Here is a 25,430-nt window from a genome sequence, read left to right on the forward strand (position 1 = left end):
AACAACCATTTGTAAATAACTCACTTTGAAATCTTTTTGTTTTTTCCCCTTCTGTGATGGGCTAGGAATTTGGCATCTCCCTTTCTTTTTGTTAGTAATAAAATGCCAAGTTTAAATTAACATAACTATCCAGCTAGAGGTTTTCCTACACGTTGGTAAGAATAAGACTAAGATCTGGTCAATGAACCAGTGTAATTTCCAGGCCTGCTATATCCTCTTCCACTTCCTGAGAGCTTAAACAAGGAGACTTGGGTTAGTGGCATAATAGGACAGTGGACCCAGATTCCCATAAGATCCTGTGGAACAGTTGTTACATAACCCCAAGCATGGACCACCTACCTACCTTTGAACTATCACAAGAGAAATACCCTGTTTTGTTTGAATATCTAGATGTTCCAGAATATGTTAGCTTATAGTTGAATGAATGTGTCTTAAACTTTCACCTTCAATCATTGCCTCATTTGTCTCAAAGACTCCTCAAACTCAAAACTTGGGGAAAAACCAACCTCATTATCAGAGCTCCCAGCATATGTGCTATTACTGCATTCCTAAACACACGAGAATTCTCCAGGTACTTCTTGATTACAGTCCTATTTGTTTATCCTCCAATTAGAAGAACGTCATTCTTCACTTCTTCCACTCATAGAAACCCCATGGCCTTTTACGCTCACACCTCCTCAAGGGTCCCCCACCTTTCATCCCAGCTATTTTGGCTTTAGTTGCTTTTTGCTTTCTAAGTTAGCTCTCTGCCTCCAATTTCACACTTTACAATGCTGCTTCACTCTCTTTCCTACATTGGACCCCTTCATGTTATTTGTCTATAAAAATCAAAGCCTTTCTCAGATGCCCCACTCAGGTTCCAATCTGCCTCCTGCACACACTCAAGTACACTTCCCCCTGACTCTTTGCACTTGCTCTCTTTTCCTCTTCCAGTCATCCATCTTCATGGCCCTTTGAGGCAGCAACCACAGCAAACACAGTGTTTCTTAAACTTGGTAAAGAATAATTTTTTAAAAGTTTCCAATCTACTGCAGACCAATACTTTTATAAAAATTATGCTTACTCTTAATTATGGTCCCCATCCTGTTATAACAGGTAATAGCTGATCTACACTGTTTCAAAAACCACTCTTCACACTTACCTAGATTAACTATCTTTTCTCCTTGCTCATGAACCACCACTCACCCTTCAAGGTTCAGCAGTCTCTACTACCTCCACTATGCCATCCCTAATGTTATGCCCCGTAGTCACATTCTGTTCATCACACCCACCTTTTTTAATTCCACTGCTGTAACTTATCACATCACTACAATTTCCCATTAAATATCAAGGCGTACTAGATTCTTTGAAGTCAGGGGTACATCCAATTCATCCTGTATCCCAAGCCTTGTTCCTGTCATGTGGTTAATTTAGAAATCTAATTAGCAAATGAATGAGACCAACACACACCTGTGACAACATGCAGAAAATTAGGAACTGTAACAACTTAAAACAGACCTTTAATGATTGGGGTGGGTTTAGGACTAAAAGTCTGAATGGTCTAGATCATCGAGACAGACATGGAGAGCTCAGTAGGCGGTCTGAGACTGCTGCTGGCGGTAGCCACCCCGGCGCATGTAGCCCTCGTTTTTGCGGTAGCCATCCTTCTGGTCTGCAGGAAAGAGGTGGGAAGAAAGGGGAAGGCATGAGCACAGGGGAAAGGCAGTAGAGGGCTGGGGTACTGAGAGAGGACAGGGGACTGGAACCACTCACCTCGGAAGTAGCCGCCATAAGTACCTTGCTTGTGGTCAAACACCCGTTCATTATTCTCCACCAGGCTGCCCAGTTTCTCAGCCAGTTGTAAAGCCAAGTTCTGTTGGGCAGTGGGCTCAGTGCGGTGCATCACCACTGTCTGTGTTGGCTGGTCTAGGGAGGCCTGTTGAAGGCAAGCGATGTGACACCAATAAGACCTGTCCAGCTTGCTCTCTCCCACCTGCCATTACCATTACCTGGCCCTTACCATTAATTCCTCATTAATGATCATCTTGCTGATGATGGAGTGCACAGTGGGAAGATCCAGCTCAAACATGTCTGACAGTGTCTCCATGCTGGGGAGAAGGAAAGCAAAGCAGGGAGTGGGGCAGCCAGTTCCGGGACTACAAAGCGGGGGCCTCTCTGCAGTCCCAGAGCCCATCCTACCTGATGGAATCATAGACACTGCTGTAGGTGAAGAGGTAGGTCCTCAGGGACTCTTCCTGGATCTTCCTATGGGAAGAGGGCAGAAAAGGAGGAGGTTCTTAGGGAAGGAGACCAGTCAGTCTTTCCTTTCCCACCTACCACAACCTCCTTCTGCACTCACCTAACCAGCATGGTGCGAACTTTGTCAGCCTCAGGGAACAGATCCCACACTTTCCCATTCATTTTCTCATTAATAATGAAGCTGTGGCAGGTCTTCCAGTCACCCATCTTCATGGCCTTGGAGGCAGCAACCACATGTTCCCTCATGGACTCAGGGGGACCTGAAAGTTGGGAATAAGGCAGGACCTAGACATACTCGGGACACAGGCTCCTGTCCCCATGAGCACTGCTCAGGAAGGAACATATGCCAGAAGGGCAAACAACTAGAGCAGATTCCCTCCCAGTTTCACTGAAAAGCAACGGACTGTACATGTCACTTGATATCTGAATACGTTTCCTTAGATTTGGACACAAGCAATCATTCTTTTATCACTTTTGTGTTTTTGCCATATCCATACAGACCTTTAATGACTAGGATGGGTTTAGGACTAAAAGTCTGAACAGACTAGGTTATTTTTATTGAAAGTGGCTCATTTATTTGCTTTTAAAAAATTCAGCCTCAGGCCAGATATGGTGGCACACACCTGCATACTCAAGACTCGGGCAGCTGAGGAAGAATGATCGATCGCCTCTGCAATTTAGGAAGGCTCTAAGCAACTTAGCAAGACCTTGTTTCAAAATAAAAATAAAAAGTGCTGGGGATGTGGCTCAGGGTAAAGCACCACTGGCTTAAATCCTCAGTACCAAAAAAATTCAGCCTCAGTTTAATCATCTCTGTGAAATCCCAGGCTTGATGTGCTGATTATGAATTCAGGTCCCCAAATACTTTCTTGAGAGATAAGCCAGGAACACAACAAACAACATTAAGTGGAATTCAGGATAAACAAAGTACAGAAATGCCAAGACTAGAAATTATCGTGGAAGATACCAGAATAGGCACAGCAAGTTCAAATGTATTACATTGATCAGGACCAAATAATATATGAAAAGAACTAAGTGTAAGAAAAAATACACACCTTAGACTAGTCTATTGTTACACTGTTGCAAAGGCAAATTTAGAGGCTCTGGGAATATCTTTCTACAAGCAAGAGTGCAGTGCTGAAATAAAAACATTTTTTTAATAACTTTATTTTTATGTGGTGCTGAGGATTGAACCCAGTGCCTCACACGTGCTAGGCAAGTGCTCTACCACTGAGCCACAACCCCAGCCCTAGAAACTGCTTTTTGACACATCCTGAGTAACAGACAGAGGCAGGGACTGTGTAAGCCAGAAAATCCTTCCCTACAGCTTCAACTTTAGCTCTTGCCAAGACTAGCTCCATGGGAAGGCAGCCCCAGGGTTGCCAGATCCACCTAAGGTGTGAGAAATTCAGATTTTCAATGAAAAATTTTCCATCAAATAAGACATCACTATGTAAGTCAAACCAAATTTGCCTTAGGATTGCACGTAGGATGTCATTCGCAGGACCAGTAGAAGACATCGGTGTAAGGGGATATAGCCATGGATAGTGAGTTTGGCCCACTCAAGCCCTTCCATTCACCAACTGCGTAGGTGGGAAGGGCACAGTTCAATTCCCTCCCCACTGAATCACAACTCATTCAGGCCTTGCATGATCAGCAAAAGTGATCAGAGCAAAGACTGAGGATGTAGCTCAGTGGTAAAGTGCTTGTCTAGCACTAAGGCTCTGGGTTTGATACCTAGCACTTTGTGTGCGTGCAGGCATATACACACAAGTAATCAAAGGAGTCACTGTAAATGAAGGCAGGGGGAAGGTTAAAAGTTATGCAAGTCACTTTAACTTCTCTGTGCCTCAGTTTCTACATCAGGAAAAAGAGGTAAACAAGGGAATCTGTATCACAGTGCCATTTCTAAAACAGATGAAACAAATTTTCATTTGTAAAACATTCAGAATAGTGCTAGAGAAAGTACCATTAAACCAAATGGAATCACTGAGTGGGAGAGTTACTCTCCTTAATTTCTCTTAATACTTAATCATAACCAAACAGCAAAGGAAGTATACTGCACTACAGAAGTCCACACTCACCCAGCAAGGGCTGTCGCTCGCCCACCCGCAGCTGGTGATGGAACTGCTTGCTGATCATGCGGCGTCGAGCATCGCTCTCATGGGCAGCCATGTAGGGGATCTCCAGGAGCATGGCAGACACCAGATACACACACTCCAGCAGCTCCAGGTTAATGTGCAGGTGAAAGGGGACCTGCCGGCGCCGCTCCACCTTCTCCTGCTCCTGGTTGCGCTCTTGTAGGCTGCGCAGCAGTAGACCCTGGCCCAGAAGTTCCTTGGCCCGGCCACTGGACTGGATATCCAGCAGTGCATTGTGTGCATCCTTGGTCAGGCCTTGGCGGAAGGCACAGATGCCGAGCTGTACCATGGTGCGGTTGTACAGGATCTGGGGGAACAGAGTAATGCAGTCAGGTGTCGGCCACAGGCAAGTTGTTCATTTAGTCAAAAAATTTAAAGCATCTACTATATGCTGAGTATGAGGGCATGGCCTGTGGATATAGAACAAAACAACTACATGATGAAAATGACTAATGTTACAGAAAAATAAAATAGGAGAAGGGAGTAAAAAAGGAGTTTGTGTGGTAATGGTGGCTTGCTTTTCTTTGTTCCTTTTTGCAGTACTGGAGATTGAACCCAGGAGTGCTTGACAACTAAGCGATACCTCCCCTCCTCTGGCTTTTTACTTTGACACAAAGTCTTGCTAAAATGTTGAGGTTGACCTCAAATTTGTGATCCTTCTGCCTTAGCCCACCAAGTAGGGGGATTACAAGCATGCATCCCTACACCCACCACTTCATGTTAATGATTTTTTTGGCGGAGATGGGGTGGGGGACCAAGAGAATGAATCCAAGGACATTTTTCATTTTGAGGCAAGGTCTCCCTAAGTTGCGCATGGCCCTCCTGAGGCTGGCTTTGAACTTGTAAACCTCCTGCCTCAGCCTCCCAAGCAGCTGGGGTTACCGGCATGTGCCACTGTGCCCAGAAAGACTAAATCTTCATTAACAATTATAGCTAGGTCCACCTATAATCCCTACAGTTCAGGAGGCTGAGGTAGGAGGACTGCAAATTTAAAGCCAGTCTCAGCAATTTAGCAAGGCCCTAAGCAACTCAGTGAGACCCTGTCTCTAAAAGGGTTGCAGATGTGGTTTAGTGGTTAAGTAGCATGCCTGGGTTCAATCCCTATTACAAAAACAACAACAAAACAAATAAAAAAAACCCAAACAAAAAATGTAGGGGATCAACACACAAGTCATAAAACACTGATGCAAACAGCTGTAAGAAATATTAGCAGGCTGAGGCTGTAGCACAGCAGTAGAATGCATGCCTAGCATGTGTGAGGCACTGCATTTGATCCTCAGTACTACAAAAAAATAAATAAAATAAGGGTATAATAATATAATAACATTATAAAAAAGAAAAAACAAAAAAAAAAGGAACTAGTATGGGCAAACAGGAGCCTGAGTACAATTTAGTGAGAGAGTGCTTACAAAATTCAATCCCTGGCATAAAAAAAACAAAACTGCAAATAAAATTTCGCAATATACAAAAGATAATATATCAGGACTAAACAGGCTAGGTCTCAGGAATCAAAGGTTAGTATAAAAATCTCTGGGCTGGGGATGTGCCTCAAGCGGTAGCACGCTCTGCTGGCACGTGTGCAGCCCGGGTTCGATCCTCAGCACCACATACAAACAAAGATGTTGTGTCCGCCGAAAACTAAAAATATAAATATTAAAAATTCTCTCTTTAAAAAAAAAAAAATCTGAAATCATGGGCGGTAGTTGTGGCTCAGTGGTAGCTCGCCTAGCACATGCAAGGCCCTGGGTTTAATCCTCAGCACCACATTAAATACTAAAAAAAAAAAAAATTAAAAAAAAAATCTGAAATTATGCTGGGTGCGGTGGTGCACACTTATAATTCCAGTGGCTCAGGAGGCTGAGGCTGGAGGACCTCAAGTTCAAAGCCAGACTTAGCAAAAGTGAGACACTAAGCAACTCAGTGAGACCCTAAATAAATTACAAAATAGGGCTGGCGATGTGGCTCTAAGGCTGAGTTCACCAATTCAATTCCCAGTACCCTTCGCCAAAAATCTGAAATTATGTTCATGGGCCACAAAACAGGGTAGAGGAAAGTGTGGCTGTGAGTCGCTAATCTAGACCTCCGGAGACCAAGCAGGAAGCAGGTCTGATTTTATTACACGGTTACCATGTATATATATTCAGGCAGTAGCTAAGCAGATTATAAGCAGCCACCAATACAATTTCTGGCCAACTGTCTTTGCAGCAACCAATCGAGGAGTGGGCCATGGAGCAAGTGCAGGGACTTGCAACACACAGCCTTACGCCCAGGACTGCCTATGGGATAAGCGGTTTGCTGCTCACACGCGTAGCACGGGGGAGTGATTTGCTACTCAGACACCCTTAATATAGCCACACATGCAGTACCCCATGCACTTGCCCCCACAATCATGGTCATTCAATTCATGAGCAGAATAAAGAAGAGTATATAATTTCGATGGATGCAGAAGGAATCTGACAAAATTCCAAGATTTAGTTATGACAAAAATTTTCAGCTAAATAAGGGCAAAAGAGAACTTGAACCCGGGAAAAAGTATCTATAAAAACTGTCATCCTTAGAAGTGAAAGCTGACTGCTTCCCAGCTCACTTGAGAACAAGGCAAGCTGACTACGCTCACACTACTTTCATTCAGTATTGTCTTAAGAAACTTTAATTAATGCAATGTAAGAGAAATAAAAAAAATATATATATACTGCTAGCCTAGGAAAAGATTATAATTCAAAATCTGAAGTATGGTTTCTACTGAGTACATATCACTTCTGTAGCACCATCATCAGCTGAAAAACTCTAAGTCAAATCATTAAATCAGGGACCATCTGTAGTAATAAAACTATACTTACAAAGTATATGATTATACAACTAGAAAGTAATCTTTAAAATAACTAGAATAAATTTACAAAATGGCAAGATATAAAGCCAGTATACAAAAATTAATTGTATTTTAAATACTAGGAGTTAATAATTGTGAGGTGAAAATAACTGCATTTAAAATAGCATAAAAATCATAAAATATATTTAGGAACAATCTACACCAAAAATTAAACCACCACAGAGAAAAACTAAGTAAGAAATTAAGAGATATAATGTACAGGATTGAAAGGTTAAATATTATTGAGATATTAATTGATTTATAGATTCAATATAATCCCAGCAGTCTTTTTGTAAGCAGACTGATTCTAAAATTTATGTGGAAAAGCAAAGGACCTAGACTATCCAAAGCAATCTTGAAAAAGAAGTTGGAGGACTGATACTGCCTTGAGTTTAAGATCAACTACCATACAAAGGCTCAGCAATCGAGACAGTGTGGGAGTGGCACAAGGACATACAAAAAGATGAATGGATGGAACAGAGTCCAGGAACACCCTATCCCTGCAGAGTTATGTGGTTTTTCAAAAAGTGCCAAAGCAACACAACAAGGAATGTACTTACTTCAAATGATGTTGGCACAACTAGGTTTGTGTGAAGGAAAAAATCTCAATCTCACTACACGCAAACCTTGAGCCAAAATATATAAAAAGGGCTGGGGATGTGGATCAGTGGTAAAGTACCCTTGGGTTCAATCCCCACTACCCAAACAAACGAATAAACAAAAAGCAGGGGCAGAAGAGTTGACCAGACATTTCACAGAAGATATTTAAAAAACAAATAAGTGTTGTTTAAAAACCACCATCACCAGACACCAAATGTTCTATAGATATTTTTCAATTATCTTAAACACACATTTAACAGGATCTATACCTTGGACACAGCTCTGGCAATTCCTCCATATGAAGAAGCCCTCATAATACCAATATATGCAAAATTAGATGTTCTATTGTTAGATAGTGTCCCAATACACGACATTGCATTTGGGTCTTCCCCCCTAGTTTTTTTTTTTTTTTTTTAAACCTTTCTACGTGAGATAATCTAATGTTCTGGACCAGAAAAAAACAATAATATGAATGTCGTTAAATTCACAGCTGTCTCTACTCCAAAAGACTTTAATGTAATTGGGACAATATAAAATATGGGTCAACATGGAGGAGGGTCAAAGAATACTGGCATTGAGAAAAGACCAAGCATTTCCTTAGATCTGCAATAGAGTGGCTTTACTGGTTAAACCAATTTGTCCAGAGGACAGAAGCCTGGGCTCTTCTTCACCACTAGGGTCAGATGCTTCCTCAGCCTACCTGCACTGGTGGATCTGCATGCTGAATATTGTCTTGTAGGTGGCTCATAAGCATGAGGTCACGGGCCTGATACCAGCGGGAGTGCAGAGCATGGTGGTAGATATGGCAGAGGATGGCGCATGTACGGATCCGGTCTGTGCGGTCCTTGGCATAGATGTATTTGCAGAGCCTCTCCATCAGCACAGCTGAATCCTCACCCTCATTTTCTGCCTGGTCTTGCTCAGACTAGGAGGAGAAGAGACATTAATGGAGACAAACATAAAGGCTTTAATGGCTCAAATTCTAGTAATTGAAGATGAGACTTTATCCAGCTTTATTCTAATCCCTCATTTCCCTCACTACTCCACCAAAAGAAGTTCCTAGGGAATAGATTTGCCATCAAGTCCTAATAGATTAAGTAGCACAAACCAACACACCTCTCTCCCTTGCACAACTGTCAAGTACTCACCTTTGAAGAGCCCTCAGGAGGGGTAAGCTGCCGCTGATGAGCCTTATAATCGAACTTGTAATAGGTGTGAAGGATGCGCCTCAAGTAGATGCGGCAGATTTCCTCGGTGGTGCCCTTCTCCTCCAGGTAGCGTTGCACGCGCTCAATGATGGCACATACCTGTGCCTCGTCCTTCAGGTGCTCCACATATTCTAGCAGAAAAAGCATTCACCCTCATCTCAGTCAGGCATCCAAGTTTTCCCAACACCTGTCCCTAATCGATCCAGTTAGCTTCATCTATTCTCTGCCATTTGTCAGGAAGTATTATTCAACGTGCCCTGGAAACACTATCCTCTCCCAGAACCTACAATGTTGCTATCCCATGGTTCAGGAAAAAAATCTCAACTACCAACCTTGGCCAACAAGGGCCTGTGAAATCTGGCACTTGCCCTAATTATCCCATGATTCTCCCCTAGCCTTAGATGAGCCCACACCACTTTTTATTCCTAAAACGTGCCAAGCTCACTTTCTGTTCCTCTCAGTGCTCTCTTCTAATTCTTCCTCTGACCTCATTTCAAATGGTTCCTACTCAATGATCTTTAATTACATTTAAAGCAGCCATCCTTCCAGTCATTTTCAATCTCAGGGTTCCATTACAATGTCTTAATTCATGTGATTCAATATTACCTTGTTTATTACTTTGGTATTATTTGTTCAACTGCCTTTCTCTAGTACCAAAGTAAGCTCCATATGCATGGAGACTTTTGGTGGCCTGTTTGTAAGCACTACACCCTTGATTTAATGGGCATATTAGTATTTTTATTGAGTAAACTGTCCTGCACCTCCCCATTCCAATGCTTCTGATCCATACTAAACAAGCCAATTAAAAACAGATGCCCTGCCCCAATGGTTCTCAAAATATAAGTCCCCAAACCAGGAATATCACCTGGAAACAGGAGGAAAATCCAATTCCTGTTGTGCCCTCCTACCCACAAATGAATCAAAACTATGGGAGTGGAGCCCAGCATCTCAACAGGTTCTTCAGTGTGATGCTGGGTAGGAAAGGACTGGCTTTTTGCTTTGATTTACAATCCTTACAAAACCCAAAAGTTAGCAATATTTCCTGCACTTTCCCTCTCAACAAAGACCTGCTTACTTAGGCTCACCTTGGGAGTGAGGATCAGTATTTTGCATTATTTTAGTAAATTCTTCATCCATTCGTTCCACCAGAGTTAGGATACAGCCACGGACACGCAGTGGCTGAAGAGGAAAGCAAAAGAGGAATAAATAAATTATCCCAGCTCTCTACCCTAAATTTTGCCTTTCTTCCATCTCCACTGAACCTCCCCAAAAGAAACATATACCTCCAGTTATCCTGTCAATTCCCCTTTACCTGGTCAACATTTTGCAGGTTCTCACTTTCTTCCAAAATGTTCTCTCCTACAAAGATGTTGGAATTTGCAAACAAGATGTCCATAAGTTCATTAATGCAGTCCAGGCATTTCTGCCACATCTCTGGCTGCCAAGAGATCAGACAGCAGAATCAGAGGTCTGAGGATGGGAAAAGCAACTGTCTCCCAACAGCCTCTTTCACGAAGATTACATAGAGCCTTCAACTAGTAAGATTGTGTCCATAGGCCCCGATTTTTTAAAAACTCTAGGCACCTTTCCCTGACCAGTCAATTCAGCTTTGAGATAGTCCTCTTTGTTGCCCTCACCTTCATATATGTGGCCAGGTTGGGGTTGTAGTCATAGAGAGAAGCAATGATATTGAACTTGATCTTGACGATGACACCCTCCCCCAGGTTGTTTTCAGAAGCAATCTGAACCAGCAGTTGTAGCAGTTCAATCTGGGTAGCACTGGAGGGGTACAGAACTGAGTGAGGCTTTGGAAACAAATCAAAAGGTCTCATCCTGTCATATAGAATGCTCTCTTCAGACAAGCAAGGCAGCCATTTATGATACTCCTATTTTCATCTGTATGCTTGCTTCTCCTTTATATTCCTAACAAAAACAGCAATAGTGCTAACAACCCTGGGATGATATAAAATGGTTTCATACCCATAATTCTTTTCAGTCACCTAATAATTAAAGGTGAATATTATTCCCATTTTACTTGTGGCAAAAACAGTACCAAAACAGAGCTATTTCCTCACCAATCTCTGCCTTGTGTTGTAGAAAAAGTTTCTTCATCCTACAGTCCATAGCCCGGGCCCATGAATCTTACCGATCAGTTCCCTTCTTGCCTCGTGCCTGTAGAATCTCATTCAATTTCTTGATGACAACAGCATGGGTGATCTCAGTTCCCTTGGCAAACATTTTTGGCTTCTCCTAGGCCAATACATATCCTGTCATATGCATGTCTGCAGAAATCTTTTACCTTAAGCTTTTCCCCACTCTGACCAGGTGGGCATTGCTCCCCAGTTCATTTTAATTCTAAAGTCCTCACCTTAACGAGGGGCACTCCACCTCGGACCCTTTCCCACTCCCCTCCTTCATTGTCTTCTTCCTCCTCATCCAGGCGCTTAGATTTCCTATCATGCTTCTTCTTGGCTTTGTCCTCCCGTTTCTTTTCAGCTGCCTTTTTGTCCTCCTCTGTGGTGGGGGCCCTGTCAGAAGACAAAAGATGAAATACCAATCCCCTTCACACCACTGAAGCTTCCTCCTCCCATGAACTACTACCTCTTTCCCTCCACTAAGGATCCAAGTTGTGCTATACAACAGTGACCTGCAGAACAGAGACAACCACAACCAGAACCAAAGCCAGGACCACTGAACATTTGATTTGCTGGACTACGCACCAATATGTCACCATGTTACACCAATTAAAATGCTATTATAAAGGGTAGGGAGGGCATGGCCAGATCCAATAAGGTGTCGATCAGGCTGTTATAGACATAAACAACCTGCCATCTAGCTCCAAAGCTAATCTTCAATGTTTAAACAAAGAAAAATTATAAACAACTTGTTATTTTTTAAATTTTTTTTTTAAGTTGTATATGAACACAATGCCTTTAATTTTTTTATGTGGTGCTGTAGATTGAACCCAGGGCCTCACACATGCTAGGCAAGCGCTCTACCACTGAGCTACAACCCTAGCCCTTAGTTATTGTTTTTTGATAGGTGCTCTATCTAGGCTAAGCTTTTTTTTTTTTTTCTTCAATAAAAACAGACTCTGACAGTCAGTTTACATTAAAAAAGGTGAAAAAATATTCTGCTGTTATATTGGCTTATTTTATGAAAATTGATTGATCTAAAGTCTGAATTTAAAAATTTAAGAAAAAAAACTTCAATGCAAAAAATGCTCCACAAAAAAAAAAAAAAAAAATCATTGGTTGTCTCAAAATGTCACTTGATGTTGCCTACGCCATCTCTAGATTTTTAATTAGTACATAACAAACTATAAACCAAATATGACAAGGTTAAAATATTTAAAAGTTTGGATGTTTCAGTAAGTAGCGCTTTTTAAAAATATATATATACACACATTTTTTTTTTTAGTTTTAGATGGACACAATACCTTTATTTATTTATTTATGTGGTGCTGAGGATGGAACTCAATGCCTCACACATGCTAGGTAAGCATTCTACCACTGAGCTACAACCCCAGCCCAGTAAGCAGTTTATAAATATGCCACTTGTGTTAAAGTTTTCCTTTGCCAAAAGATTAATGCTTTAGCTCTTGAAAAACAAAACAAACCCTTATGGATTTCCCCCATATCATTGTTTCCTAACAATAAAAATTCACTTTACAGGTTTTGTAAATATGCAAAATATGTTCATTAAGTTGAAACCTCTTTGTCCACATTATCCCCACAGCTCTAAGAGGATCAAAGGAGCTAATGCTATTTTTAAAATCAGCGCTTCAAATCTTTGCCACCTGCATCTCAGATATAGCATTAATCTCCAGGATATATGAAGAACTAAAAAAACACCAAAATAACTCAAATAACCCAATCAATAAATGGGCAAAGGAACAGAGTAGGCACTTCACAGAAGAAACATGACCTGTCAAACAAATATATGAAAAAATGTTCATCATCTCACCAATTAGAGAAATGTGAATTAAAACTACAAAGATTTCATTTCACTCCAGTCGGAATGGCAATTATCAAGATAAAAGTAATAGGCTGGGGTTGTGGCTCAGTGGTGGAATGCTTGCATAGCATGTGTGAGGCATTGGGTTCAATTCTCAGCACCACATAAAATAAATAAATAGTTTAAAAAAATACAAGTAACAATAAATGTTGGCAAAAATGTGGAAGAAAAGATACACTCATACACTGCTGGTGGAATGCAAATTGGTGTAACAATTCTAGAAAGCAGTATGGAGATTCCTCAGAAAACTCAGAATGGAATCACCATTTGACCCAGTTATCCCACTCTTTGATATATACTCAAAGGATTTAATACCAGCATACTATAGTGACACAGCCCCATAAATGTTTATAGCAGCTGAATTCAACAACAGCTAAGCTTTGGAACCAATCCAACTGTCCTTCCAACAGATGAATGCATAAAGAAATTGTGGTATATATATATATTACTCAGCCATAAAAAAGGATGAAATTATGGCATCTGCCAGTAAATGGATGGAACTGCAGACAATCATGCTAAGTGAAATAAGGTGATCCCCCAAAACCAAAGGCTGAAAGTTCTGATATGTGGACACTAACACACAATAAGGGAGGGGGGTGGGAGAATAGAAATACTTTGGATTAGACAAAGGGGAATGAAGGAAAGGGAGGAAGAATGGAAACAGAAAAGATAGTATAATGAATCAGACATTATGTTCACATATGAATACATGTTCAGTGTAACTCAAAAAGGATTCAAGACACCCTTTATCAGTATATTCTTAAAAATTTGTACTAACTACAAATTCAGAAACCTGAGTGTGTAATCTGTAATTTACCTCTAAAACAATAAGCTTCAAATTTTAAGGATTTTTAACCCCAATCTAATATATTCCTTAAAAATTAACCAAACAAAATTTATCTCAAATACAGTAAAGACAGAGTCTGTGCAGTAAACAACATCTTACAGTTCCTGGATAAATACTCTGGAAAAAACAGATATTTACTCAATTAAGAAACAAGCCACAAGCCACTAGCATATGCCTGTAGTCCTAGTTACTCAGGAGGCCAAGGCTAAAGCTGAGGCAGGACTGAGAGCTGAAACCTTATTATTCAACACAAGGACCTTGACTCTTTAAGGGAGAAAAAGAAAGAAACAAGCCACTTGATTAAAGTTAACTAAGCTGATTCTGAAAAGACATTCTCCTAGATAGGCTTTTAACCCTGTTTGAAAATTAAATATGGGTTCTAAAATATTTCTAAAAATATCTGACAGTTGTCATATTTTCTATCCAAAGCTATGATCTAATATCCAGGTGCTTTAAAGCTACCCCAGTCATAGTCCACACTAAAAAGAGATTGAAATTCTGGAGGATAAACCTACTCCTTTATGAGCTTGTTTCCATCAAAAGGTAAAGGCTGAGAAATTCTAATCAGGGAAAAGATACAGATTGGCTTTAACAAGGAGATGCAGAAAAAGGATACTGGCAGACATTATAGACAATCCATAAACATTATAGAAAATCCATAAACATTGATTGGCTGACTCAAGGAGAGCTTATACAGAAAAATGTGCAAACAAAATTTATTGTGGTTTGTTTCTCCCCTTTGTTCTTTTCCTCTCTCTACAGATGCTTTGACTTATGATGGGGTTACAACACTTCATAAACTGCAACTATTCTAAGTTGCAAATACACTTAACCCACCATATCAACTGATCAAAATCAATTTTCAATTCAGTGAACTGTAGAGTATTAATTTACTCTCATGATCGCATGATTAATGGTGGAGCTTTGACCCCAGCCCAGCATAATAAGATAGTCTCACACCACATATTACTGGCCCAGGAAAAGAATAAAATTTGAAAATTGCAAAATAAATAAATTGGAGCTGGAGTTGTAGCTCAGCGGTAGAGTGCCCACTTGCCTAGTATGTGTGAGGCACTGGGTATGGTTCTCAGCACTGCATATAAATAATAAAAGGTCCATTAACAATGAAAAAAAAATTTCCTCAATGTCAGAAAACCTATGGGAGGACTGGGACTATGGCTCAGTGACAGAGTGCTAGCCTGGCCCACATGAGGTAGGTACTGGGTTCAATCCTCAGCACATTAAAAAAAAAAAAAACAAACAAAAAACCCCAACAACATTATGGACTGGGGGGCTCAGTGACAGAGCACATGCCTGGCAAGCAACAAGGCCCTAGATTCAATTTCGAGCACCACCCAAAATTCCCACATTATTTCTCCAAAAACTTTCCTCAGAACATTGATTCCACTAGTTTTCAACCCTCTCCCTCTTTCCAGTTAGATGTTCCAAGTAAAATTCCATAGATTAAAGACAAAAACAAAACTCAAGTGTAACCTCTATAACGTATTAATTCCCAAACCAGCAGAGAAACAAACTGAACAGGAGGGAAAAATACAGAAGTGCTCCAAAGGGGTGAGAAACAGAAACAGGATTAATCTCAAAATAAAACCAACTGATGCCCTAAATTACATACTATATGATTTCATTTATATAAGATTCTAGAAAAGGCTAAATTAGTGATAGAAAGCCAATCAAAGCTGGGTATGGTGGTATATGCCTATAGTCCCAGCTACTCAGGAGGGTGAGGCAGAAGTATTGCTTGAACCTAACCAGCTATGCAACAAGTTGTTAAAAAAAAAAAAAAAAAAAAAAATCAGGGAAAAGGGTGAGGAGAGTAGGTGTAGCAGCATACAGGCTGAGAAAGGGGCATGAGGAAATTCTTAGATGGTAGTTATTATTTGTTTCAAGTGTGGCAAGACTTCATGGGTATACAAGAATTGTGACAATTTATCAAATTAACTTTAAATATGTGTAGTTACTAGTTACCTCAATAAAGCTATTAAAAATCTTAAAATAAGCTGGGCACAATGGTGCATACCGACAATCCCAACTTGGGAAGCTGAGGTAGGAAAATCATGAGTTCAAAGCCAGCCAACTTAGTGAGGCCCTTAGCAACTTAGCAAGATCCTATCTCAAAATAAAAAGTAAAATGGGGATGTGGCTCAGGAGTTAAGCACCCCAGGCTCAATCCTTGGAACAAAAAACAAACAAAAAACCCTTAAAAAAAAAAAAAAAAAGCCAGATGTGTGTGGTGACCCATGTGCCTGTCATCCCAGCAACTAGGGAGGCTAAGGCAGAAAGACCACAAGTTCAAGGCCAGCCTAAGTAATTTACCTAGGCCCTAAACATCTTGCTCAGTATCACAGTTAATAGATGCCAAAGTGAGATGTGCACCCAGTCCACATGCAATAAGTAAGGTGGTTAAATATTAGGACTCTGGAGTCTTCAAATCCCATATTTAGGATTCATTAGCTTTGTGATCTTAGCCAACTAATATACTTGACTTTCTGAGCCCTGCTGTGAAACAGGAGCACTTAACATTCCTAAAATGACTATATGGAAGAAGCAACAACCTTCAAGATGACTGAAGGCTTTCTATTCTTCCCACCATAGCCCTAGGTCCCATTTATTTCCTTACTTTTTAAGGAATCTTGAGGCCAGTGCTGTTTGTTTCCCTTCTTCCTCCTCTGAGTCTGAACCAGAGGATGTGGAACCTGTGTCCCAGTCTTCATCATCTTCAGAATCTTCTGAGTCCTCATCTTCATCCTTAAAGGGAGGGAAAAAAAAAAGATAAGCAAGAAGATAGGAAGACTGGTCTCTCTGCTCTCCTGTGTCTCAAGGGAATTTTAGAAGCAGAAGGAGAGTGGTTATCAGGAGCTGGAATGGACCTCCAAGACCTACAGACATTACAACTTGCCCCAAGGACACACAACTCCCCAGGGCCAGAGGCAGGCCCAGATTTCGGTTAGCTCAGTGTCCTCATCTAAGAGGAAGCCGGTTCTCAAATCAGACTAGACTAAATCCCACCCCTCCCAACCACATGGTTCCGTGGTTCTTTTCTTCTTTCCAGGGACCCAAATGACCTCTGGCAGGCAAATCACTCATTAATCTAACCCTGGCTCTTACATCCATCTTTTTGAGGAACTTGCGACTCTCCCCAGAAGGAGCTTCTGATTTCTTCTTCAAGAATGCTGCAGCACTAACTCCATCCTCATCCTCATCCTCATCTGATGAGCCTAGAAGGAAAGGAGGGAGAAAAAATTTAGAATGTTTAAGTGTAAGACTGAAGGGCAACCAACCAAACAAAGGAACCCCTAACTTTGGACCGCCTAACCATTTGCAATAAGGGCCTTGAAGCTTTCTCACCTTCTGAATCCTCCTCATTCTTCTCTGCATCCTCATCTGCAGATTGCTCAGGGTTCTAAACACAGGAAAATGAGAGATAACTAAGGATGCCTGCCAACCACAACCCATCCCATGCCCCATAATTCCTTTTCCAGTCTCATACCCACTTGTTAATGCTCTTTTGAGGGAGTTATGGGATCAATGATCTCAGTTTAAAAAAAAAAAAAAAAAAAGTCCGCCTCTAGCATCCCTAACCTGCTTGTAGTTTGTGATATGAGACTCAAAATCTCGGTTGTATTTTCGGATCTTCTGGCGCAAAGTGCTCAGAGCCTTAGCATTATTCTTGTTCATTTTCTTCTTCCCTTCTTTATCTTCCCAAAGCTAAATGAAAGAAGAGATACAGAGGGAGAACAGTAATTTAAGACTAAGTAGTACTGACTAAACTTCAGGTTCCACCACCACTTTTTTTTTTGGTACTGGGGATTGAACTCAGGGGTACCCTGACCACTGAGCCACATCCCCAGCCCTATCTTGTATATTATTTAGAGACAGGGTCTCACTGAGTTACTTAGCGCCTTGCCCTTCCTGAGGCTGGCTTTGAACTTGCCATTCTTCTGCCTCAGTCTCAGCCTCCCAAGCCACTGGGATTACAGGTGTACACCATCCACCATCACTTTTTTGAAGGTCATTACCTATACACCACCTGCACTACTTACCAACTACACATTTTCTTTTTCTGGTGCTGGGGATTGAACTTAGGAACAACACTGAATTACATCCCTAACTCCTATTAACTTTTTTTTTTTATTATTATTATTTTTTGTATCAGGGATTGAACCCAAGGACATTCATCACTGAATTAATCCCCAGCCCCTTTTATTTTGAAACAGGTCTCATTAGGTTGCTTACAGCCTTGCTAAGTCGCTGAGGCTGGCTTTGAACCTGCAATCCTCCAGCCTCAGCCTCCTGAGCTGCTAGGATTATAGGCATGTGTCACTGTACCTTGCTTATTAATTTTTTTTTAAATCCTTCATATATCACCCTAAAAGAACAAAATCATGAGTAAGAGATAAATACAATCTAAGGCCAAAACATTTTTTCCCCTTATTTTATCCCATTTTCTATGTTCAAGGAACACTGTATATAATAAGGAAGAAATGAATCCTGGAAGCCAGATGGTTAGCACAGCCAGGTGTGCTTTTTGGCTTCCCTTCACCCACATGCATCACACCTCATTAAGATAGTCCTCCAGGTCAGCCAGGATGCGGATGTAGAACCGAGGGACACCTTCCTTGTCCACAATACTCTTGGCCTTCCCATATGCTTTTCCCAGGAGCTCAAACTCTTCCAGGCACTTGGTGACATCCCGAATCTTCATGGCATTACGAATGGTCCGGATAAGATTTGTCAGCTCCTCAAACCTAGATTAGGAGCCCAGTTCCACATTTGATATGTCCACCACAGGAAAAACTTCCCACTGCTCCCAGAAACTTCCCACTGCCTCACCTCTTGTCCTTGGCACTTCGGACAACTCTCTTGGTATCTTCTTCATCCTCACTCAGTAACAATGGCCTGTTCAGAAGGAATAGAGACTATTAACAACCTCCACTCCTAGTTATTACGTTTCTCAGAGGGGGCAGGTGGAACCAAGGCACTGTTATATACTACAAGGTAAACCTTGGAAAACACTGTGCAAGACAGACATGGTGGCAAATGCCTGTAATTCCAGTAGCTCTGGAGGCTGAGGCAGGAAGAGCATGAGTTTAAAACCAGCCATAACAATTTAGCTAGGGGCTAAGAAACTTATTGAGACCCTGTCTCAAAATAAAACACAAAATAGGGCTGGGGATGGAGCTTAGTAGTTAAGCACCCCTGGGTTCAATCGCTGGTACCAAAAAAGAAAGAAAGAAAGAAAAGAGCCAGGCATGGTACCACATATCTTTAATCTCAGCTACTTGAGGGGCTGAGGCAGGAGATTTACAAGGCAGAGGCCAGTCTCAGCAACTTATCCAGTCCCTGTCTCAAAATAATAAATAAAAAGGGCTGAGGATATAGCCTAGCAGTAAAGCACCCCTGGGAATTCTCAGTATGGTGGGAAGACAGGATAGAGAAAAGGCTAGAAAAGAAAAGACTTCAAGGAGCTGGTACCTAAACTAGATCCCATAAAACACAACAGCAAGGAAAACTTCTCAGTGGCTTAAATACCTCTATTGTCAGTAGTTTTCTTTTCCATGATATTGTGGATTGAACCCAATGTCACTGTACCACTGAGCTACAGCCCCCCCCTCCCATTTTAATTTCAAACAGTATCTTCACTAAGTTGCGTAGATTGGCCTCAAACTTGTGATCCTCCTGCCCCGGCGTGTATTGCTGGGATTACAGCAATTGGCTACTAGTTTAACGAGATCAGATCACAGATCACAGTACCCAGCCAGCAAGAGGGCCTCCATTCTTTTCTTTCTATTTTATTAATTTTTCCAATTGTTTTCCATTTTATGACAAGTGATGCTGGCTTTCCACTTGTGGAAGTGATAAGAAATCATATCCACATTAGTGCGCACATGTGCCTGGGCATGTACATACTAAACAGTAGAACAGGTACACAACAGAAATAATGAGAAGTGGAAAGGGAATGACAATAGTTTGAGAAAATATATTTGCAGAGATGGGGGAAGGCTATTTAAGTGAAGGTAAACGACAGAAGTATAACAGATGTTTAAAAACCTGCTACAGAACCAAGAGGCACATCAGAGGACACCCAGGCATTAACTAAACATTCAAGGTTTGGGTCTCTGAGTCGAATGGTCACTGAGGATTTCTTGGGGGTAAGAAAAGCCGGGATTTGGAGGTTTTGGGTTAAGACCAGATTGACGTAAAGGGGAGCAGGGGGTGATGGGAAAGGGACGGGGGAGGCGCAGTCTGGAGACCTATAAGCCAACCAAAAAGCTGATGCAACTGACCCCGCCAGCCGGAAGAGTCTTCTCTGCGATTCCACCCCTCCGACCCCGGGGGTGGACTCCCACAATTCACAACTCCCCACGATAGAGAGCTGCGCTTCCCCCGCCGCCCCGGCGCGGTAAACACCATCCCGCGAAGCCGTGCCCGCCCGGGCGCCGCCTCCACCCCCCCCCNCCCCCCCCTCGGCTCAGTGGGGGCTCTCCGCAGCCCGTACAATCCGCACTCCCCGAGGGGCACACGGCGCAGCCTCTCCTACTCACTGTTTGCCGTAGTTACCCCCGACAGGTTTGGTGACGAGCTCCTCCCCGGACAGGGACGACTCGGACTCGCTGTCCGAACCGGTGGTGAAAAACCGCGACATGGCGACGGCGCTGAGGGGCTAAGGCTGGCGCGGCCGGACCTGAGGGAGAGCCGGAGAGTCACGGGCCACGAGAAGGGGTCCGGGCCACGAGAAGGGGTCCGGGCCACCAACACCCCAGACCTCCGATCCCTCCTCACGGTCCCTGCCCGTCCCCCGACCCGGTATCCTTCCTCGAAGCACGAGGCGCAGGAAATACCAACCAGCTGAGATCCAGACTCGGCCACACAGCCAAAGCGAAACAGCGGAAACGTCGAGAGAGAAAAAAAGCGGTGCCTTGCGTCACTTCCGGGAAGCACCGACTACACTGGAAAAACTACAACTCCCAGGAGTCTTCGCGCCATGCAGGGGCGGGAACAAGCTTGAGGAGCCGGCGCTAAGACCTTACCAGGCTGCTTCCCGAGTCCACCCGTACTGGCGGCACGACTTAAAATACAAAATAACCCTGGCTTCACCCTTGAACAGCAGAATCAGAATCCTAGGGCCTGCGCGCACGTGGTGCTGATGGTTGTTAGATTTTGGAGCTAGGGGCTGGGGATGTGGCTCAAGCGGTAGGCGCGCTCGCCTGGCATGCGTGCGGCTCGGGTTTGATCCTCAGCACCACATACAAACAAAGCTGTTGTGTCCGCCGAAAACTAAAAAGTAAATATTAAAAGTTCTCTGTCTCTCTTAAAAAAAAAAAAAAAATAGATTTTGGAGCTAGGCTTAGAGCAACCTTCCAGACAGACTTTCAGGGTTGGAATCCTAACCTTTCTGTGTCCGTCAGTCTTCTCAAGCCTTATGGCTCATTTTATAATAAGGGCAATAATAGCACCCATTTCATAGGATAAGAATAAAATCGTCTATGTGAAGCATTTGAGCCAGTGCCTTGTACAAAATAAGCATATGACATTAGCTAATATTCTTTCATATTCCTCAAATACTTATTCGCTAAACATTTATTATGTACTTCTAAAATGTTGATTTTTTTCATTTTGGGCTGGAGATGCAACCCAGGATCTCACATGGGCTACGTAAGTGCTCTACAACTGAGCAACACGTCCACCGCGCCCCACATAGGAGCAATGTCTTAAACATTGGTACACTAGTGACCAAATATAATAGATTCTAGATTTCACAAGGAACTCACATTCTAGTGAAGTGATGTAATAAACAAGTAAAGGAATAAAAAGCAATTATAGATAGTAATAATTACCATAAAGACATTAAAGTGGTTTGAGGAAGATTATTTTGGATAGGAAGATCAGGACTTCTCTAAAGAGGTAATATTTGAACTGAGATCCAAATGACAGGAAGGAAGGAACCATGTAGAAGGTCATCTAAGGAAACGAGCATTCCCAACCAGTGCAAAGGCCCTGAAGCAGAGATGAGTTTGACCAGATTCTGGGAATAGGGATAAGGCCAGTGTAGACAATACTAGATAATGCAGGTCCTTTCAGGCCTATGGATTTAAATCCAGAAGATTGGAGAAGTCATGGGGGCAAGGTTACCTCCAATACTTTTTAAAAAGGTGGTGTTTAAAAAAAAATTAGTTGTACATGGACACAATACCTTTATTTTATTTATTTTCGTGTGGTGCTGAGGATCGAACTCAGTGCCTTAAGTGTGCTAGGCAAGTGCTCTACCACTGAGCAACAACCAGTCCCAAATATGTTTATTTTTAAATTCATTCATTCATTTTCCCTCACTTTTATTAGCAAATCCTGTTAAAGGAAATTTTTTTAAGGCTTTTCATTCATGGAACATTTGCCACATATCTGTCCATGTTTAGCAATGGAGGTGCAATGCTCCCCTAAAAGAAATATAGGAATCGGCAGATTGCAGGGTAAGAAGGAAGCCATTTCCCTGGAGCAGGTGCACCTGCCTGTGATCCCAGCTACTTGGGAGGTTGAGGTAGGAAGGTGGCAAGTCTGAAGACAGCCTCAGCAACTTAGGGAGACTCTAAGCAGCGAGTGGAGGTTGGGGATGTAGCTCAGTGGTAGAGTGCTTGCCTAATATGTGTGAGACCCTGGGTTCAATCTATTGTATCTTTCTCTCACACACAGAGGGGGAGGAGGAGGAAGCCATTTGAGGTATTTAAGGTAGAAGAAACAAAATCAGAACAGAACCCTGGAGGCAGGAAAGCTCAAGATCTATTCACTGGTTTTGGAGTTAAAATGTGTCAGGACCTCTCCACACACCCCAGACCTGTCATCGAATCCCTTTCCCCTCTCTCTTTCCCCTGGCTCTTTGCTCTGTTCTTTCTCCCTCTCCCTCTCTTTTTTCCCTCCTCTGCAGAGATCCACTGTATTCTGACCCAATCCTCCTCACCTCCCCAAACAGAAATCAAAATGCACTAAGATTGAGGTAAAGGGTAAAGGAGGTTGGGAGAGATGATCAATGTTACTGAAGATGAAGAAATGCAAATGTACACTAATGTGAAAGCTACTGATTTTAGAATAGTTTCCTGTTACTCTGAAAACCTCATTCATTTGCGAAGGAAAAAGCATATCAAATTCTTTATTTTTACTAATCAAGGATGAAATCATTATGAAAGAGTGCCATTTCACAAGAAAGGGGCTTTTGTAGTGAAGTTTTTGTTGAAGCATAACATAAATTTAGATGCATGACAGATCCCAAGTACATAGCTTGATGGGTTTTCACAAAGGGGACACAACCTGTGTAGCCAGTGCCCACGTCAAGAAACCAAATGTGACCTGCTTCCCCCAGTCCAGCTCCCTTTCGGTATCTGCCTCAAGTCACTATCCCACAGGCTTCTTAAACCTGATGTTTTTTTTTTTTAAAGTTATTATTATTGTGAAATACTTCAAACATAAATACAAATATAAAGACTATATTGCAAGCTGGGCACGCCTGTACTTCCAGCAACTTTAGAGGCTGAGGCAGGAGAATCTCCAGTTCAAAGCCAGCCTCAGCAATTTAGTGAGGCCCTAGGCCACTCAGCGAGACCCTGTCTCTAAATAAAATACAAAAAAGGGCTGGGGATATGGCTCAGTGGTTAAGTGCCCCTGGGTCCAATCCCTTTTTTTTTTTTTTTTTTAAAGTATAATGCAATGAACATCTATGCACCCACAATCTACCCAGCATTGTCAAATGTGATATTATCAAATACCACATTCTGCTTTGGCAGTAGATTTTTTTTTTTTTTTTTTTAAGCAAGCGATAAAGTTCATGCAGGAAGCTCTGGGTTCAATTCCCAGCACCAAAAAAAAAAAAAAGGAAGTCTTAATGAATGATGTTCTTTGTACATCTATAAATATCTTTAAAGTATCTAATGTGCCAGGTCTTTTTACAAGGATGATCTCTATTTTAAAATAATACATAGACATTATTATAAAATGTAAATGGTAAAAAGGGAATACAGAGAAAAATAAATCTCCTTGCCACCCACCCTCTACTTCAGCTTCTCTCTGGAAGGCACACACAATAATTAGTTTATAGTGTTATCTTCCAGGTGCTTCTTTTTTCTCTCACCCTTTCTTTCCAGATACTGAAATATGAAAGGATATAGACAGATTATTATATGGTAGACTGTGTATAAGGATTATATAGATGCCCCTTGACTTATGATGGCCTTATGCCTCAATAAACCCATGGTAAGTTGAAAATATCATAAGTCAAAATGTATTTTATATACCCAGGCTACCCACCTTCCTAGTTTGCAACTCAGTACACATCTGGGAGTGTCAGGTGTTTCCCCTTATCATCACATGACTGACCAAGAGCTGTCCCTCTCTGCTGCTGCCCAGCATCATGAGAGTATTGTATGCATAGCATTAGTGTGGGAAAAGCTCAAAAATCAAAGTATAACTGGGTGTGGTGGCACACACCTGTAATCCCAGTGGTTTTGGAGGCTGAGCCAGGAGGATCACAAGTTCAAAGCTAGCCTCAGCAACGGTGAGGCTCTAAGCAACTCAGTGAGACCGTGTCTCTAAATAAAATACATAATAAAGCTGGGGATGGGGCTCAGGGGTCGAGTGCCCCTGAGTTCAATCCCCAGTACCAAAAAAAAAAAAAAAAAATCAAAGTATGGTTTCTACCAAATGTGGATTGCTTTCATATCCTGTAAAAACAAACAAACAAACAAAAAACAAAAAAAAAAACTGTCAGCTGAAAAAAAAAATCAATCTATCTAGATAGAAAGATCTGGAATGTATGTATATCCCTACCTTTTTTTCTGCATATTATTTCATTATTCATATATCTTGTAGCTCATTCTATATCAGTGCATAGGGATTTGTGTCATTCTTTTTTTTAAATTTATTTTTTAGTTTGAGGTGGATACAATATCTTTATTTTTATGTGGTGCTGAGATTCTAATCCAGTGCCTCATGCATGCTAGGCGAGCATGCTACCACTTGAGCCACATCCCCAGCCCCTCTTTTTTGTTTTTATTTTTGTGATGCTGGGAATTGAATTCAAGGACACTTTGCCACTGAGCTACATCCTCAGGGTCTTGTTAAGTTGCTGAAGCTGGCCTGGAAACTTGACATCCCCCTGCCTCAGATTCCTGAGTCACAGGAATTACAGGTGTGTGCCACTGTGCTCATAAACCGTGTTCTTTATATATTTGTTGTGTATGGACACAATACCTTTATTTTGTTTAGTTTGTGGTGCTGGGGATCGAACCCAGTGCCTGACGCATGCTAGGCAAGTGTTCTACCACTAAGCCCCAGTCCCAGCCCCAGCCCCAGGCCCCTCTGTGTTCTTGTTAATGGCAGAAACTTGTTTCATTAAGTGCTACACATAAAATTTATTTACTCAGACCGTTACTGATGATTGCCTCTTATGAATATTCACAGTAACCATACAAAGTAGGCACAATTGTCTCTCTTTAGAAAGGAGAATG

At 41.8% G+C, this 25,430-nt stretch overlaps 1 protein-coding gene across 5 annotated transcripts; it reads right to left on the reverse strand.

The window, feature by feature from the left end:
• Nucleotides 1-1,481: 1,481 nt before the first annotated feature.
• On the reverse strand, nucleotides 1,482-20,891 carry LOC107146897 (eukaryotic translation initiation factor 3 subunit C). 5 transcript variants are annotated; one of them, XM_015491227.2, is made up of 21 exons: nucleotides 20,785-20,891; nucleotides 20,484-20,623; nucleotides 18,772-18,837; nucleotides 18,497-18,686; nucleotides 17,521-17,646; nucleotides 17,287-17,341; nucleotides 17,047-17,156; nucleotides 16,559-16,686; nucleotides 11,425-11,584; nucleotides 11,203-11,303; nucleotides 10,694-10,835; nucleotides 10,369-10,494; nucleotides 10,142-10,235; nucleotides 8,997-9,187; nucleotides 8,549-8,773; nucleotides 4,323-4,686; nucleotides 2,339-2,498; nucleotides 2,179-2,244; nucleotides 2,000-2,087; nucleotides 1,753-1,915; nucleotides 1,482-1,651 (listed from the first exon to the last, which is right to left on the reverse strand). In XM_015491227.2, the coding sequence occupies exons 2-21, from the start codon at nucleotides 20,582-20,584 to the stop codon at nucleotides 1,569-1,571; spliced, it is 2,739 nt and encodes a 912-aa protein (XP_015346713.1). In that variant the 5' UTR covers nucleotides 20,585-20,623; nucleotides 20,785-20,891; the 3' UTR covers nucleotides 1,482-1,568. The 5 variants fall into 5 exon arrangements, with proteins under 5 accessions (XP_015346713.1, XP_015346710.1, XP_015346711.1 ...); XM_015491224.2 differs by having other exon boundaries at nucleotides 11,203-11,306; nucleotides 20,785-20,890; XM_015491225.2 differs by having other exon boundaries at nucleotides 11,203-11,306; nucleotides 20,781-20,879.
• Nucleotides 20,892-25,430: the final 4,539 nt, after the last annotated feature.

This window comes from Marmota marmota, unplaced genomic scaffold (assembly GCF_001458135.2).
Source record: "Marmota marmota marmota unplaced genomic scaffold, marMar, whole genome shotgun sequence".
In the NCBI taxonomy this organism is placed as follows: Eukaryota; Metazoa; Chordata; class Mammalia; order Rodentia; family Sciuridae; genus Marmota; species Marmota marmota.

Bases quoted from the DNA above. Each gene is read 5' to 3' on its own strand.
- LOC107146897 (XM_015491224.2), bottom strand. From the start codon at position 20,584: ATGTCGCGGTTTTTCACCACCGGTTCGGACAGCGAGTCCGAGTCGTCC. The intron at 17,157-17,286 runs GTGAGAAAGCTT...CTTTCCTTCTAG, and splicing joins GAATGAGGAGGATTCAGAAG to GCTCATCAGATGAGGATGAG. The intron at 10,495-10,693 runs GTGAGGGCAACA...ATCTCTTGGCAG, and splicing joins ACCTGGCCACATATATGAAG to CCAGAGATGTGGCAGAAATG.